At 38.7% G+C, this 17,843-nt stretch overlaps 2 protein-coding genes across 3 annotated transcripts; both read right to left on the bottom strand.

The window, feature by feature from the left end:
• Window positions 1–1,045: 1,045 nt before the first annotated feature.
• Window positions 1,046–3,858, bottom strand: Tif-IA (RNA polymerase I-specific transcription initiation factor RRN3 homolog Tif-IA). The gene is made up of 8 exons (XM_011149740.3): window positions 3,679–3,858; window positions 3,192–3,383; window positions 2,832–3,051; window positions 2,639–2,747; window positions 2,327–2,479; window positions 1,768–2,235; window positions 1,511–1,686; window positions 1,046–1,424 (listed from the first exon to the last, which is right to left on the bottom strand). Exons 2-8 carry the CDS (start codon window positions 3,381–3,383, stop codon window positions 1,090–1,092), a joined length of 1,653 nt encoding a protein of 550 aa, XP_011148042.1. The 5' UTR covers window positions 3,679–3,858; the 3' UTR covers window positions 1,046–1,089.
• Window positions 3,859–5,493: 1,635 nt separating this feature from the next.
• On the bottom strand, window positions 5,494–17,353 carry LOC105188340 (sn1-specific diacylglycerol lipase beta). Of its 2 annotated transcripts, XM_011149738.2 has the most exons (14): window positions 15,027–17,353; window positions 11,558–11,656; window positions 11,047–11,259; window positions 9,125–9,441; window positions 8,325–8,468; window positions 8,052–8,220; window positions 7,689–7,812; window positions 7,453–7,596; window positions 7,243–7,354; window positions 7,065–7,157; window positions 6,742–6,896; window positions 6,109–6,255; window positions 5,819–5,937; window positions 5,494–5,724 (listed from the first exon to the last, which is right to left on the bottom strand). In XM_011149738.2, the coding sequence occupies exons 2-14, from the start codon at window positions 11,650–11,652 to the stop codon at window positions 5,547–5,549; spliced, it is 2,010 nt and encodes a 669-aa protein (XP_011148040.1). In that variant the 5' UTR covers window positions 11,653–11,656; window positions 15,027–17,353; the 3' UTR covers window positions 5,494–5,546. The 2 variants fall into 2 exon arrangements, with proteins under 2 accessions (XP_011148040.1, XP_011148041.1); XM_011149739.3 differs by lacking the exon at window positions 15,027–17,353 and having other exon boundaries at window positions 11,558–12,709.
• Window positions 17,354–17,843: the final 490 nt, after the last annotated feature.

Here is a 17,843-nt window from a genome sequence, read left to right as displayed (position 1 = left end):
AATAATTTTCGTACGTGACATAATATCGTTAAAAAGTCGCCATGAATATCGCATTTAGTGATTGGTCGGAAGAACCGTGTTTGGCGTATTTAGTACTTCGAGAATCGCAATCGTCGCGTCACCAGTACAGCATTTCAGGCGCGAGTAACCGTTTCATATACTTTGCGTCTCCGGCTTGTCGAAAATAAATTCTGCGCGTGTATTGTCGTCGGGAGTGTCGAAAGTAAATTCTCGCGCGTTCGTGTGACGAAGCATCGTTCAAAAATTGCGGAAAGATTTATATCCCATTGACTTCTACCATCAGAAGCATCAACAAACAAACATCGCGCCTGTTCGCCATTATGGAGGTTTAAATTTAAAATCGCTTTCAATTTACTTGTCGATGACGAAATATCGGTGAGTACGTGTGAAATAGAGACTGAAATAAACAATGCGTCTGATTTTCACATATTGTGACGCGAATTTTATCCATATATAAAATTATCATTTTGTTACCTGAGGGATCTGCTTTTGTTTTATACATTATATACATATATATATATATATATAAACATACATTATATACGGATAAGTATGAACAGATACAAGGAACACACACACAATTTTAAATGCAAAAAAATAGAATTACTATAATGTAATTAAAATAAACAGACCTCTTATATATGATATTATTGGATAAAATCTTGCGTGTATATATATATATATATATATATGTATGTGTGTATACACACAATACACACACACACACACACACACACTATATGTATATATATATATATATATATATATAGAATATACCTCCATACATAAATATAAAATTAATGAAACAAATATATTTGAATATCTCAGAATATAAATTATATTTTATCTGTACAATATTTTCACAATTTCCTAATTGGAATATATTTCTTGTTTAGGATAATCTTGTAATGCATACAAATTGTTTGCATTTCTTTTCTCTCCGGTTTATTAAAACAATTGGTTCATGATTTATAATCATAAACAGCATAAAACTGTTTATTATTATAAACAATGAATATATCAGAAAGAAAAACATTTATTTATACTGAGTCATGTATAACATCATAACTATTTAGATCGTAAACGTTTAGTCTTGTTTGATAATTGATTACTAGCATCTGTCATACATACATTGTTATTTAATAAAGGAGCTATCCAATGTCTACTATGCTCTAGTGTGTAAGATTCAAAGGGAAAAAAATCAGGAAGCAAAAGTTCTTCTTCTCCGAAAATAGGTAATTGTTTGCGCGTATTGTCTTCGATTATAGCGTCGCAATAGGCAAGTTGATACATCTTTGTAATATCGGCAAAACTGCGTACAATTTTACCATTACACACCACCAAAGGATTCAATTTACACGAAATAATTTTCGGTATATCGAGTTGTTGGACAAACAGTATATCTGAAAATATAACACTTGTTTTTATAACACTTGTTCACAATTTCACTTTTAAATATATATTTATTTAAACATAAGTTTATACTCACTACATCTTGTTTTGGTGAGCTCTTCATGTTTCGCGACGAACAAGTAAAAGAACGCTTGACAAACAGAATAAAACACATTATGCAGTTTCAAATCGACGTAGTTATCTGTAGTTTCGTCCATGCCGATATAATCATGTATCCAATTCGTAAATCTGCAAATGGTTACTTTCAGCGTTCTGAAAAAAAAAATATATATGAATATTAAATACATAAACTATTTGTTGCTTATACTGATTTATCGAAAGTTTGATAATTACTCAGAAGTAATATACGAAGCAGTAGCGACCAAACTAGAAATATAAGAAACAGCTAATTGACGTATAACTGGCGCCTCGTCCCAGCTAGTTACTTTTTTCCATAAATGGCTTATGAGTGCTGTGAGTGCAGGTTTAATACTACAAAGATAGAATCCAATATACTGTACATATTGAGTACGATCTATACGTAACAGTACTTTATCAAATGTTGCTAAAATATCTTGATATAATATTTTTAAATTTTCTTTATTTAAATCAACATTATTTATGTAGCAAAACTTGTGCATAAATTCCAAAAATATGTCCATACACACATCCAGTGTATGCTCAATTAATTGCACATGTTCTGTTTTATCTTCATGATTGTCTGCTGTAGCCAAGTTATCACTGTCAGAATCTATCATGTCACATAAATCTTCATAATCTTTTGTTTTATTTTTAGTTATGTTAACATCTAATGATGCCAAACTAAAACATAAAAAGAATACAAGTTATTCTATTGATGTATATCTAAGTTGTTTCTAGCTATTTAGGAATAAAGTTTAGACATTTTTTTTACCCATTGATAACTATGAATATGATATCTGATTTTAGATAAGGTGCATAATGTGTTATACTTAATAATGCATGTACATAAACTTCATGTATATAAGTACTATGTGTAATATAAGGATATTCTGATTCAATGCTGTATAGTAAACATTTTCGTGACCTGCAAAAATTTATATCAATACAGTTATATATTTTATAATAACAAACATATATATAAGTACATCTCTTTCTTTCTATGTGTGTGTATATGTATATACACACACATATTAACACAAAATGCATACATGCTATACATGCATATATATCCATTGTATCTTACATTGGTACCACTTTCAAAATCTTCTTCAACATATCATGAATATGATTTAGCCTTTCTGTATCTTGAAGTGTGAGTTCTTTAGTCTTGTGTTCTCGATTATCTTCACCAACTAAGATAATGATTGCACAAATATGTTAAATATCACATATATCATACACTTTAAAGTAATATTATTAATAGATATAAAATTTACCTGGTTTGAATAATTTAACTAAATAATCAAATACACTTCTAGCATATTCAACTCTTGCACAGACTAAATCTTCTACAAAAGATTTATAGGCAGAAATAAAATCTGGTGACTTATCTGTCCATTTAATTTCAAGAAGAATTTGAACAAATATTTTATGTTCACGATCTAATAAGGTTATATATTGCCTTGTTTCATCTAAAAAATTTGCTAAATCACTATCCTAAAGAACAAAGAGAACATTTTCAATATATAGTCTAATATACAATTCATTAATTTTTGTGCATATATATAACTTTTGCTTAGGACTTAAAAAAGATTATTTGTACATGAATGTTCTATATTTTATCTGTATTTTCTCACCTTTATAACACCTTCTCGAAGTGTACTTATCATCCTTTCATATTCTTTTTTTGTTTCAAATTTGTAACCATATAATATATTTTTGAAATCTTTTGGAAGTCTATAGTATACTCTGTTGGATTGATTAGTAGTTTGTGGGATACTTTTTAGTATAGTTGATAAACTACTGACTCTTGAGGATGCTACAGACATCTGTTTAGAATATATGATATGAAAAAAATTACTAATTTTTATTGATCTTTTGACAATAGATTTATCTAGTAAAATGCTAATTAATGTTGATAAAAAAATTTAATTGATACAAATCTACAATCAAGTCATAAAAATAATAAATTTATCTCAATTGTATGTTCCGAATCAACATTGCATTGGCAATAACGTAAAAAATTTTAGTTGAAATAAATAAAACACATACGGTAAAATACTAAATGAAAATGTAAAAAGAGGTTACACATGTGTAAAAATGAAAATATATTGGGTTACTCACTTTGATAAATATAAATTTTACTTCATTTAATATCTATCACTTCTGATGATGACTATATGTACAACTATTGATATTTTAAACACGTACTATTTCACAAATTTCATTCAAATTGTTTCTTAAACATATTTTATTCACAGGCTACATGTGCTCCATGAGCTATAGTCAGGCCGTCAGGGTGGCTCTGGCTATAATCGTGGATAAAATGACAGAAGGGAAAATCAAAATTTTCTTAGTCGCGCATGCTTACAAACCTAATAATTTGTATAGCCAACTATTGCATTCGAAATAAATCTAGTGGAGCAAGTCCAAAAGATACTTACCTTGGGTCTGTTCTTTACAGCTGCACTGCTGAACTAGTGCAATAAGTTAGAGTGAGAAAAAATATAGTTGTCTCAATAGGCCTATTCATTTTGTCTGCACTGCTGAACTGGTGCAATAAGTTTTATGGTCTGTTCTTTGTAGCTGCACTGCTGTACTAGTGCAATAAGCTAGAATGAGAAAACCTATATTTGTCTCATTTTAACTTATTGCACCAGTTCAACAGTGCAGCTACAAAGAACAGACCAAAAGTGAGACAAACGTAGGTTTCCTCACTGTAACTTGTTGCACCAGTTCAGCAGTGCACACAAAACGACCTATTTTAACTTATTGCACTAGTTCAGCAATGCAGCTATAAAGAAGAGACCCCTCGTTTTAACTAGAAACATTCATGTAAAAATTGCGCCAAAATTGGAAATTGACTAATTCTGAAGAACTGCTTGAACTTGTGTATGCTGATGCAATAAGTTAAGCGCGTATCAGACTACGGATTGGAATTGAGTATTAGATTGAAGTTTAATCAATCAGGGCTAAGTTTACTATATTTGAGATTATTTTTTTTTCCAATTGGTCAAATTTCAATCCAATCTCAATCCCAATCCATAGTCTAATATGGGCTTTAGAGTAATCAAATATGTTTTGTTTCTCTCTAGTTTGTCGCACTAAGTTCAGAAAATTCTTCGAAAAAGGAAAGATCACGGGTATATTCTTTTTCGAAGGATTTTTGAACTAGTGCAATAAGTTGGAGTGAAACAGATATATTTTCCCATATTCCAGCTTATTGCACTAGTGTGCACTAATTCAGAAGTTCTTCGAAAAAGAACGGACCTTACATTTTACTGCATTCGAGTATATTATCAGAGAGAAGTCTAAAAACTACTATCGTGTCGTTTTGGTTGACATCGATTTTCAGGACTGTTTGATACGCCATCTGCATCCATTTCTGATCTAGAACTGTATTCACTAGCCTCATTTTCAAGTGCCGATAATCTTCGGTTAGTACATATCCATGCTACGCTCATTTTCTGTAGGTTCATATCCATGCTGCATCTAAATTGCGTGTTCAGAAATATAGGATTGCGCGCGGATTTACATTACGTTTAATGACACGCATATAATTGTTTTCTCTATATATTATTATGAATCTGTTTTTATGTACATGTGCGTATCAAATATCATTCTTTATAGAAATATAAAATCAAATTTTATGATAATGATAAATTTGTACACATGTTATACTTAACATGAAGAAAGATATTTTTGTTTTGGAATATATAGTATCTAATAAAAATTTTGATAATATTAGTAATAATAATTATTTTATATATTTCTGTGGAAAAATGAGGTTGATTGAATCATTTGATCAATTCTTTGTTTGGAAACTTTTCTATGTCTGCATACATGAGGGTATATATTTTGATATTATTAACATTTATTTAGAATGCACCGGGAAAAATAAATTTTAGGGAGGAAGTTTTTAGACAAATGGGTTTGGGTTTTTGCAAAAATTTCTTTTTATTAAAGTTCTAAAATAATTTCTTTGGATTACACTAAGGATCGAAATAATAAGGTATGTCATTTTGTTGCTCTAATAACGTGGCTAGAGCTCGTTCTATATTTTCTGGCAGATGATCCAAGAGCATGCGCGGCATCACTGACAATTTCGTGAACTCTTCCGCCTGTGCCCATCGCATCTCGTATTTTCTTCCTTTCGCGTGTTCTTTCTTGCTGTACGGAAATATTGCGAAAATTATATTATTTTGACTTCTCTCATACTGTAATTAATTATACTAATAAGTAAAAATGTGCGAAAATAACTTACTTCTTTTTCTCTGTTTTCTCGAGCTTGCACCTCGTTATATGAAGTATACGACCAGCATTAAACAGCCTCTCTCTTGAATATCTTCTTTTTGTAATGTCACGTTCTACTATTTTGTTTTCCTGCGATAAGTTGTATATATGCATATGTAGAATTTAACAAAAGAACATATGCATGTTTATAATTTATCCTCTATATTCAGGTGTCTCACGAATGCTTCACCATTTGTTTTTTTTTTACCTTCTTTATTTATATATATCTATATTTTTGTAAATGCATCAGTTTAATCTTACCTCGTCTCTTGCTAACCCGAATTCAGTGAGTAAAGGGGATTGACTTGGAATTGTGCTGATTATATTACAATTATCCCACGTTTTTGTCAAGTCTCTTTCGGGTACTCCAAACAGAGCGTATCCAAATCCGTTCAGAACTACTCTGTACTAAAGACATAAGAAAAATTATATAGAAACAGCTCGATCTAATCATTTATCGAAAAATCCATATTAATATTCCTTACTAATTTTTATGATATATTCCACATATTGTATAATTTAAAATAATTGTCATGTATTTTTTTTAGTGTTCAATCGCAAGTTTAGATAGTGAGATATTTCTTGAAGATACGTCTGAAGGTATTTCGAACATATCAATCTCTTGATGAATGTTTGTTCAAAGATATAAAAAGACTTTCGAAAAACTAATATTTAATATATAAACATATATTTAATTTTTTATATTGAAATAAATCTAATATATATTACATGTAATATTAGTCCTTCTTCAAACTTGCGATTGAACATTTATGAAAGAATACGTGTCTCGCACTTTGCGATCGAAACTACGACATGTTAATAGCGTATCATATAATCGGAGGGACATATCGTTTGTGTTTTTCCTTGTTAGATGATTTTTTTCTATTTTAATACCTTGGGTAGTCGACAGGCTCGCAGTGTTGTCAATAATGATGTTCTTAAATTCTCTATACTGTGCACACTGAGCCTCATTACAAGGTCATCACCGAGTCCCACGGTCAACACGAACTCTTCCGTGACCTTAGCAGCGTCTCTGCTTAGCAGCCCAGCTTTGCGAATAATTACAAATCATTGAAACAATTGTAAAAATCTTCCTGTTCTACCAATAGAGCCGGCAATACATTTAATAACTCACGGTAATTAACGCATTCTCTAAGCCGGCGAAATTGTTATATATTACCAGAATAAATTTAGCGTAAACGCGCGTGTGCAATTACCTGGTGTAGCAAACGCGTAGACTCTCAGGTCCGGGTAACGGGGCCGTATTAGTAACCCTAGCAGAATGGCTAAACCGGCTCCTAAACTATGACCTACAAAAGCGTGTTACTTTATTACAGAATTTACAGCTATTTGCTAACGGCGATTTAGCACGAGCGCGCAAGTAAAAGTACTCACCAGTGATCGTCAGATGGTAATTGGGATATGTGGCGAACGCTCTCTCCAAGACTTTATGGTGTTTGAGTTGCTTTAATATTATTTTTACTCCTATCACCATACCTTTGTGCGCCTGCAAAATTATACTCCATACCGTGAACGAAGTCGTTATTACATTGTTACGTTGCACACGCGCGGCGAGCAAAACGAGATAGCTGTTTGCGTACTAACCGTGCTACCTGAGGGAAGACCTGGACACTCGAACGAATCGGACGCGGCTGCGATGTCAGTAATTAAGTCCCGTAAGGATAATGACCCCCGTATAGCCACGACGATGTTGGCGGTCTTGTGATCCGCGATTACGCAAAACGGTATCTACGAGAAATTTCTGAGAATGTAATATTTAATATTGGGCGTGAACGCAGGGAAATCGCGATTTAGAAGCTACGATTTAGAATCCAACCAACCTCGCACAAGTGATTCTTGAAAGAGGCGAACAGAATGTCCTCCTCCGATAACTTCGATAAATATTTCACGCCGGAGAGATAACAGAAGCAGCAATTGTCGTCGAGAATAACGTTGCTCTTTCGTCTAAGAGAGAAAGAAACGAAACAAAAGCGAACGATAGAACTTAATTATGAACAATATAAAAAATATAGTTATACAGTTATATAAGCTAATCATGAGCAATATACAAAGTGACTATACATAGACGATTACGTAGACACTACAGTCTGTATTTTTTTTATTTTAATTTTAATTCTATTCGACTCCAATTTAATTTTAAGTTAAAAAGTATTGGTTATTTTTAGTACTTTTTTTTTATTTACCGAAAACAAGAACAGCATGTCATGCCTCGTATTAAACGGAAACATCCGGTACACGTATGCTGGTATATTACGAAAAGCCAGCCGTAGGCGGCGATTGACAATTGTAGAAAATGATGGGCTGCCTCCAAGGACATCCAGTTGGGTGTGTTGGAAAAAATTGCGCTGCTGTCTGTAAAGTCCAGATGGCAAATATTTGACAATTAAAGGCCGAAGCTTACTCGATAAATGCCATTCTTCGACTTTTCCCCGGCGATTAACATACGAATGACGTACCTGAAGTGTAATTTGGTCGCGGGATTAAATTCAGCCTTCGTAATTCGTGAGTTTCACGTTTCTGACGGACTCTGAGCAGGATGCAACCCGCCATTACGTCCGAGGGCACCAAGTCCGTACCTCGGAATAATGCGGTTAGAAGACCTGCGAGTTTAAAGTTAAATCGTTAAGAAAGCGTTTTACTCTCGACCCTCGATGTACCGTCAGGCTTCGTTGGATCCAATGTTAGTCTTTGAATTTTTTCCACTGGTATTAGATATTTGTAAAGTTTGATATATATTTCATCACTTTTTTTTCTTTCTCTCTTGAAGATTTTTCAAAAAAACAAAGGACATAACTTTTTTCTTTCTTATAAATTAATTTAATTTTATTATTTAACTAATACCACAATGATATATCGAGGGTAGTGAAAGTAGTGAGAGGATTGTTTCATGACAATATATTCCATAACATTGCGACGACACGAAGTGTTGAGACTGTTTGAGAGGAAGCTTGAGCCGTTCTTTCGAACGGCGATTTCGCGATTTCGCTCGAAATTCATTCATCCCAATTCATATACTGCGAATATCACGAAGCGATCGCGTGATCGCTGCTTCCTCGCACGGCGAGAGAGCGATACACGTCATGAAGAAAGTCCCACCAGCGGTCAAAACCAGAACGAGGATAGCGAACTTATTATTTATCGTCCGGATATTCCCGGCAGCTTCTTGCGCTCGGTTTTTCGATTGGAACACGTCGTCCACGTTCCAATTTCGATTGCAGCAGGACCTCTTCGTAATTTAGCCGTACCTATGTCTCACCAGCGACATGTTGAAAGGTTTCGCTCGCGCTTTCATCCTTGCGCATCCACCATAGGAACCTGAATCGCCGTAACCAGATGCGCGAGTGCTTGCCATGCTCCACAGAGCTCTCCAGCTGTTTGTTCTCCAGAGAACCGATCGGGTCGAATACCAGAGCGAGACCGAAGATGCTGAGACCGATCAGGATCCAGTCGAAAAGTACCAGAGCCTCCACGACGGTGATGGAATAGTGCTCGTGCTCGCACTCCACGCTCTGTCCGAAAATCCACAGGCTGCCCAGGACGTTCCAACCGATCTCCGGCAGTAACATCGATATCCTGATTGCATCAAAGAAGGCTTTCAATTTTCACTGAGACTCACAATAGCGTCCCGAGTATTATTCGTACTAATTAAAAAGAATTAAATAATTGTGATTGCATTGTTAATAATATCAAATCGTAAAAGACGATTTGATATAGGCTACACAGCGATGTCTTATTATTGACATATTTTGCGCATTTCTTTTACTTAAATAAAATTTCATAAGGTGCTTTAATTATACATTTTATAGTTGTTAAAATATCGAATATTATTATTCCTGCGATTTGCAATGGATTTAATAATCGCGAACAAATATTCTCACAATACAGTGGGATTTCATAATTTTTATCGATAATCTGTTACGTTTCTGCAATTTGATTAATATCCGGCCGTTGACTATAGTCGACGCTCGACCCGAAAGGATTATAAGCTGAATCCTAAGATCTAAATAGCAATTTCTGTTATTGTTACAGATCTACGTGGAGCAGAGTGTGACCGACCATGACTTCGAGGCGATTCGGTGAGTGACAATAAGTGGGAATAAATATTTAAGATGGTGGATTTTATTTTTCGTCGATATCAGTGCGATTATTTCGCTCGTGTATTTTTATGTGGAGCAGTTATTTTACGCCTTCATATTTTTCGATATTTATTTCTATCCAGAAATATTACCTCTATGCGATATGATACGTCGCGATATACACAATCGTATAATAAAAATTTCACGGTACTGGTGACTACACAGTTTGCGTGGTAGATTCTGAGACTGACGCGATTTATTTTTAATTTACTTTTCGCGCACGATTCGCGCCGTGAATGAGTGACATTAAAATATATTGCGGATTAAAAATTAATTATTATTGAATTTAATATATTAATATACGTGCGTGTGTTGCGTATATAAATAATATTCGTCATAAAACGAAACAAATATTCCATTTTCGTAGCTGTTCGCGAAGAGTGGTATGTTTACTTTTTTTTCGCACGTATATTTGCTTCTTGTTCTTCTTCCATTTTACTTTTTCGCGTGGATCTTATCGAAAGCATCACGATCTTCATATCGTGCCTTTTTATACATAACACGTGGTTGTGAAACACATAAAATGCTCCAACGTTTAATGCATTATCTGACACGATGCAAATAATTGCAAAATCACGCTGATATCTCACGAGTGTTATATAACTGAAAACATGGTTTGAAATTCAGAAATGTTTGAATAATTTATGCCAAATAAGCGGATGATTTGAATAATTCGTTCAAACGAGAATGATTATTGCCGAGAATCGAAATCGATGCTTTCAATCGATACGATCAAGTGCATATAATTATGGTATATTCGCACAGTACATACGGTAAACGTACTCGAATCTTAAGTGTTTCTGTTAAACTGCTATTCTCCTGCCATTTGCTTTCTCTTTTTGCATTTTGTGCTTTATTAAGATTTCGTGATACTTTATGAGCGGAACAAATCGTTATCCACATTTCATATGATAAAAGAGAAAGATGGGTGAGCGAGAGAGGAGGGATGGTATATAACTCTTTCTACAAGAGCCTTGTATAAAAGTTATTGGTTACTCTAGAAAGTTGATTGACGGGATACTCGTTTGCTTATATCGCTCACTTGATTATCAGTAGCGATTCGACGCAACGTCGAGCATGCGTGTCCATGATGGTCCCTTTCGCGCTTTGCCTGATGATGACCAGTATCAAAAGCGTGACGATACTGAGCATGGCCAATTCTCCTATGAGATATACGCGCACCAAGTCACCTCCTGACTGACAATTCCACGTGCTCTCGTAGTACCTCGTGCAGGCAACTCCTATGAGAATTAACCTGCAAAATACGCATCCTATTACGAGAAGCAAACGCTAACGGTGATCCGTCTCGGTCGCGCTTCAACAAACTGTCATGCTGACTGATGCAGGGAAGAACTCGGTTATTTGATTACCAGATTAGATTTGCTTGAAAGAAAGGAAAATATATTACGTTTCGCATAATTGTGATCTGTAGAAAAAGAACTGAAAAATATCAGATTTGGGGGATAATTTGAATTTATTATCGACTCATACATGCCACCGTTGCCGCGACTAATATCGTGTACGATAATTGCGGATTCCTCGGCGACACTCACCATACAACGCGGATAAATAATTCGAACATGCCGGGGTACACGAGATCGTCGGTTGCGGCCAACCATTTTCGCCCGAAGAGCTTCAACGCAGGCATGTCCCTGTGAAAAGAAATTTTACCGTGAGAATCGTAGCTTCGTTTGGACTTTTCCGTTCGTTCGTTTTATTTAGAAACAAAGCTTTCGTTATCCGATCATATTGTTAAATGAACTTCCGTAAATAATAATATTTGCCGATAGGTTTTTCCATCGTTAGGAACATTCGTCCTACTGAGAATGAAAAGTTAGGAGAGGGAATGAATTTAGTGATGTGTTTGAAGTGTCGGAAGAAATAACGCCTTTTCTCACGGCAAGAATCCTCGTGAGATTATCAAATAATAAAAACATGATTTCTAGCAGCTCATTTGTAAGCAATCCGTCCGACTAGTCGAAGGCATTAGCGACACGCCGAGAAGCAGATCGGACGCGGTGACGTTCGTGAAGATCTCGCGTGGAGGTCTGCGTATTGCGCATCGCGGAAAAGTTTACCTAACGAGCCGCTCTTACGCGTTTCGTAATATTATAGAACACGCGACTGCGACTTTCTATGATCATAAATATTCGCGAGATTCGGACGTCGACACACACGGGTAATCTCCGCGATCGCGTAGCGCGGGCCCTGGAGAAAGCGTCAAGAGAAAGTACTCGTTGTGTCCATCTCACATCCGAGTGCGTATTGGTACAGCCTTGTGAGCGACATTCTTCAATGGACCGTGAACCCGATGATTTCAACCGCAACGGGAGCTAGTAACGTCATAATAAGCGCCGCTGATTATTCCCTCGAAGGATCCTCACGGCATAAATAAATCAGCGAGCGTAACAGTGCGTTGCGTAATCGCGCTGAGAAATTAGATATCGCGAATAAACTCGTCTAGAACGAATGATTCCACGCCGGTTCTATTTCGCTCTGACCATCCCAACAAGCTGGATGATGTGCTTTTTAAGCACTGTGCCTTTTTGCGATATCTCATTGTGCGCGAGAGAATGGCAAAACTGGTTTCACATGCGTGTTAATGGAGTGTGTTTTAGCCGATCGTTTGTCGTTTTTCTGAGTGACGTAAGGAAATAAGAGGAGACGCTATCGCGAGCTATATTTGCACACACCTACATACACCCACACATACACACACACACACACACACACACACACACATATATATATATTAAACAATTAAACATATAAAAATAGACCCGGAACTCTCCGAAAGTTTCCAACTCAATTCAAACATCGAGTTAAAGAAATAAGTAAAAAACAACCCAAGATCCCAGCTTTGAATTATTGTAAAAAAATATGCGCAAAATTTTGACAAGACTCAAAGCACTCAAAGTCGTAAATTGTAGAAATTTTTATGCAATATGTTCTTTGTTTGGTAATATATCTTTGATCGATTTAAACCGCTCGAGAGAGCGGTTCTAAATAGCCTTTCTAAATTTCTGCTGCAACCAGACTCCTGCATTTCTTCCTTCACAGGCTTTTTGATCTATCCCAATGTCTCTAAGTTTGTACGTGAATTAGCATTCCCTAACCGGTTGCGTAAATAACTTTCGAGCGTTTAACCGCGGGAAAGCCCGCTCTTTACGTCATAACGCGTGTACATTTTAAACGCGTCAATTAGTTGCAGATACGATTGCCCAACTGCTTTCTTTCATGAAGAACGCGATTACCTACACGAACGCGGAAATTCACGCCAGATTACAACGCGTTGTTATTGCTATCCGCAGCAGTGGGAGAACAGTTGATGGTAGTAACATCATAGTAATTCCGTCACCGCTAATGACGATACAGAAGTAGACACGTGTCGAGTTGGCTATTTATCGAAGCACGTCATAAAATGTCGGGCGTTACGACGGCTTCCAGCAACAATATAACGTCGCGTTGTTTAAATAAATCGCGGATACCGGGAAATATCGCAATGTTTGTTCTTTTCATTTTCCTTTCGCTGCCATTGCATCGTTTTTACGATGAAGAAAAACAAAAATTTCCTGGAAGATCACGACTGAACAAGAACCCGACAAGAAGCTATAAAAGCAACTATGACTGGCAGCAGTTACACAGATGGCAATTAATTATTTCCTCGAAATTCGTTTCGCCATTGTCTTGCACAATAAGGTGGTACGTCATATGGAAAAGGCATGGAGCTGCTTAAGAGGAACATAACATTTTGAAAGACTGAAGGATTTACAATGAGAAAGAAAAGAAATACCGTTCGCGACGGGGGATTTTCGTTGTGACGGTTTTGATTTCCGATGCAATTAGGTAGAAGATTAAACGGAGTAAAAATGAAGTTTCGAACAAGCTATGACTGTGTGCGTGTCCGTTAGCCGCGATGTCATGCGCATCGGTAGATCGAATCACGCGAGACGAAGCACATTGCGTGCATTCCGTTACTTTGCATGGAAGCATGCACGCGTGACACCCGAGTTGTAAATTCTGACGAGACAAACACGCAAGTCGGAAAAGTCGCATATGCGACGAAAGTTACGGCCGATCTATATTGATGAAATATTATTACGCGTGACTTTTTGCGTGAGTTCTTTTATCGCACACATGTTGACTATTTTATTTGGCAAATACCGAGGGACGTTCGAGCGAAGAGTGCTGTAAACGAAGCACGTTCTGACGTGGCAAGAAAAGAATGATTCAGGATTTCGCTATAATTTGCTCATAAAATATTATTTATTTATATTTATAAGTCTTGAAACGTAGACTCATCAAATATTGTACCGACAACTCGAACGTAACTTCGTTGTCATTACGTCGAATTGCTTCACGCACGCTTGTGTTAATTTGCAAGAGAGAAATATAGCGGCAGTAATTTTACTCCGGCAGGTTTACAGAAATGAAAAATATGACGCTCTTTTACGGGCGCAAATAAGACTCGTGTACTTTTGTAAGGTGGCTTAAGTATGTTTGTCCAGACAAATGTCAAGAAATGTGTGCTTCCGAAGCAACATCAATACCGCCGAGAGCGCTTTCTGAATTTCATTTCGCGCGAGATTATCCGAGCTCTCGCAGGCCGCTCTCGTATTACTGCAAGTAATTTAGCAGACGCAATCTTCTTGGCTGCCCGAGAACCGTCCGTTCGCTGACAGCTTACAACTGAAGGCAATTGACGTAATACGCGTGACGTTTCGATGAAAATTTAGCAAATAACACCGGCAGCTCCGTATCGAGCTAAGCAGAATATTTAATTTGTTTCGGCCGGTTCTTCGGCTGATTCCAAAAAGTATGCGTGATGGAAAGTGGCTGATGCAGCCGACATCAGCGTATCTCGCAAGGCTTTGGGGTCTGGACACGTAGAAAAACTGAGGCAAGAAGGAAATTGACTGAAAATCGATTATTCTTCTTACGGCCCCAAAATATACAACTGGTTCATTTGCTTACGTCTTACTGCTTAAGAAGTTTTCCGCGTGTGTTCGGCTTCTTACTTACCTTCTCGCGCTGGCTCCGCTGGTCGCTTAGAAATTAGACGTGAACTCCACTTTATTCATAGACACGTGTCGTGTATCGACGAGGCCACGCGAGGCGCGCGTCGTACACGCGTTGAAGTCTCCGCGATCGACGTGCACTCCACTTCGCGCACCGCGCACACCACCCGCTGCTTGCACGTTCTCTCGTTCGCCTCAGCAAATTCGCCGCAGCCCTCGAGAGGGACAGCAAGAGAGAGAGAGAGAGAGAGAGAGAGAGAGAGAGAGAGAGAGAGAGAGAGAGAGAGAGAGAAAGGAGAGAGATAGACAGAGTCTAACGAACCCAACCGGAATTTTCGCCTAATCCCGTCACCGGTCTGCGCCTTTCTCCGAGCTGCGCGCGTTGCAAGTCGCGGTCGAACTGCTGCACTTCCTGCGTCCGCATTCCCGTTAAACGCGCGCGCGTCCGTCCGTCCGCGAGGAATCGATCTCCGAGCGTTTGCACACCGCACGGCCGATCCCTTGGTGGAAATCACGGCGAATGGCTGGACGCAAGCAGGAGTCTTGGATTCCACTTCTACTACTTCTTCTTCTTCTTCTTCTTCTTCTTCCCTCTTTTTCTTCTTTTTCTTCCTCTTTTTTTGCGTTCGCGTTCGCTCGCCGATCGCCGCGTCGTCGCCGAGAGCAACGCAAGCAAGCAAGCAATAGCTCGACTCGCCGCGTAGTAATGATCGCTCGCACCTTTCAACAGTCGCCCGCTGGGCTTTTCTGCATCGCCGGTGAAGCCGCGCTTATCTCGTCTGTACGCACCATCCGCGTCCCGGGCACTTCCTGTTGGCCGATATCACGCGGACGACGTTTAACAGGGATAACGGTCTCGCCAGAGGAGGATAACGTTAGTGAGGGAGATGACGGCACCGACGAGAATCTCCATTCGATCTGCACGGTCCACCGTGATGTATCTCGCGGCTGATACTCACGGCCGACGAATGAGCCCAGTTGAGCGTTTCAGACAAGGAGGTGCACCTCTGTCTCTTTCGTGCGCGCGTTCACTCACTCACTCACTCGCTCCACACGCACGAGATGTATCCGAGGCTGCAGCCAGCCGCGACTCGTTCACCTTGCAACGCGCGCGCGACACCCTGCGCGACCGAATCTCACGATCTGGTTGGCCACGGCGACCGTCGCTGGCCCGAGGCAGGTCGGTACCGCCGCCGCGGAGGGACGGAGGAGCAACTTTCCCTTCGTTCGTCCGGTTATCATGTGGCGTTCTCATCGCAAACAGGAAAAATGCGGCTAAAAAGGATGAGAGGAAGGAACACAGGCTATTTCGAGGGGATAAGTGGCCGACGAGCCGAGCCGAGTCGAGTCGGGTCGGAGGTGGGAGCGAGCGGCGGACGGTGGTTCGCCTACCTGGTGATGATCGCTGTCTCGCGATACGATATCCACGGCCGGCCGTTCCTCTCGTGCGGGACTTAGGAATCCCGGTGAATGTCGATATCCGATGATGGGTCTAGGGGGAAAACCTGCCGCGGGAGGGAAGGAGAACGGATGGATCGGGCTGACGGGAACGTATATTTATAGTCGAGAACTTGATTCGTCGGAGAATGGGATGCATGAATCTGTTGACGCTGCTGCGTCTTGTCCCTTTGAGAGTCCCTCGGACTTACTTTCGAATCCTTCGAGAGGATAAAACTTCATCTAGTCTGTCACCTTGACTCGCGGTTATAACGATTCTTTGTGTATGCGGAGGATGAGCATCAGGTGAATCACGCGGTGACGGTAATCCAGCCAAACTGGTTGCCTTGGAATCGAGATCGAATTTGATTCATAAGAAGCGGATTTTTCGTTTTTCTTCGAGCAGTCGTTCGTTCTTGGTGTTTAGTTTGTCTACTGTCACGTTCACTCGATCGATCTTCTCCGTGTGTAATCAGAATTTTCGCACGGCGGAGGCCACAGTCCACGTGACAGAATGTAGATAAGATGAAAATTCAGCGGCGAGAAACCGCTTACGGTATCTCCGTTACCGTAATCGCAGACATTCGTCTGATCATGCAGCTGTGTTGAAACTCGGCTGATATGATACGATAAATCTCCGACGGGAATTCCTCTGCTCGTTCACAGTCGGTTCTTGTCTGATCGTCAAACGACAAAAAATCGCATTGTCGCAAAATCGGTTGCACAGATTGAATTTGGCTTTCCTCGCGTGCCTATGTGCGCGCACAATAATATAATAATATTTCTCCTCGTGCGCGATAATTTCGTCCCGCGATAATTTTTTTCTACGATTTTACCTGTGAAGTCGTATATTTTTGTAGATAACTAGACGTAGATACGATCGTAGGAGGAACTCGACCCGTTATATCCTTTATTACTTGAATAATATCGGTATCGACCGATCTAATCTGATCTTTACGTAAGTTGGCAGTCTTGCGGTCTTGTAACCGCCTTACTAACACGTTGCAATGGGAAGCACTGACCGTACAGCTTCGTATACTCGTACGGGATGACCATATTACACACATCGGGCGCACGCGCGTCGGTTCTTTAATTGTGCACGTGTGCGAACGCAATGTATGACTCGTCGTTCTAAGGCTTCCGCATGGAACGTTACTGCATTACGAGAAGCCAGTTAAGTACGTCGAATAAATTTCGCGCTGACGATTCAGTGGATTCAGCAAAGAATAAGAGGCACTCTCCGTCGACGTATTCGAGCGGTATCTGAAAAGTGCAACAAATACTACTACGAAAGTAACAGGGACTCGGACACACGAGTCGCTAAAATGTTAGGAGCTTGCATAAGTTGGTCGAACTTTTAGCCATATCTCTTTTATTAATTATT

Source organism: Harpegnathos saltator, unplaced genomic scaffold, assembly GCF_003227715.2.
Source record: "Harpegnathos saltator strain DR-91 unplaced genomic scaffold, Hsal_v8.6 scaffold133, whole genome shotgun sequence".
Lineage (NCBI taxonomy): Eukaryota > Metazoa > Arthropoda > Insecta > Hymenoptera > Formicidae > Harpegnathos > Harpegnathos saltator.
The sequence above is the reverse complement of the archived record's forward strand: the minus strand, read 5'-3'. Positions and strand labels throughout refer to the sequence as shown.

Coding starts and splice junctions, on each gene's coding strand:
- Tif-IA (XM_011149740.3), bottom strand. CDS start 3,383: ATGTCTGTAGCATCCTCAAGAGTCAGTAGTTTATCAACTATACTAAAA. Junction 3,052..3,191: donor TTCGAGAAGGTGTTATAAAG/GTGAGAAAATAC, acceptor TTTGTTCTTTAG/GATAGTGATTTAGCAAATTT. Junction 2,480..2,638: donor ATTTTGAAAGTGGTACCAAT/GTAAGATACAAT, acceptor AAATTTTTGCAG/GTCACGAAAATGTTTACTAT.
- LOC105188340 (XM_011149738.2), bottom strand. CDS start 11,652: ATGCCTGCGTTGAAGCTCTTCGGGCGAAAATGGTTGGCCGCAACCGAC. Junction 8,221..8,324: donor GCGACCAAATTACACTTCAG/GTACGTCATTCG, acceptor TGGACTTTACAG/ACAGCAGCGCAATTTTTTCC. Junction 7,597..7,688: donor TCAAGAATCACTTGTGCGAG/GTTGGTTGGATT, acceptor AATTTCTCGTAG/ATACCGTTTTGCGTAATCGC.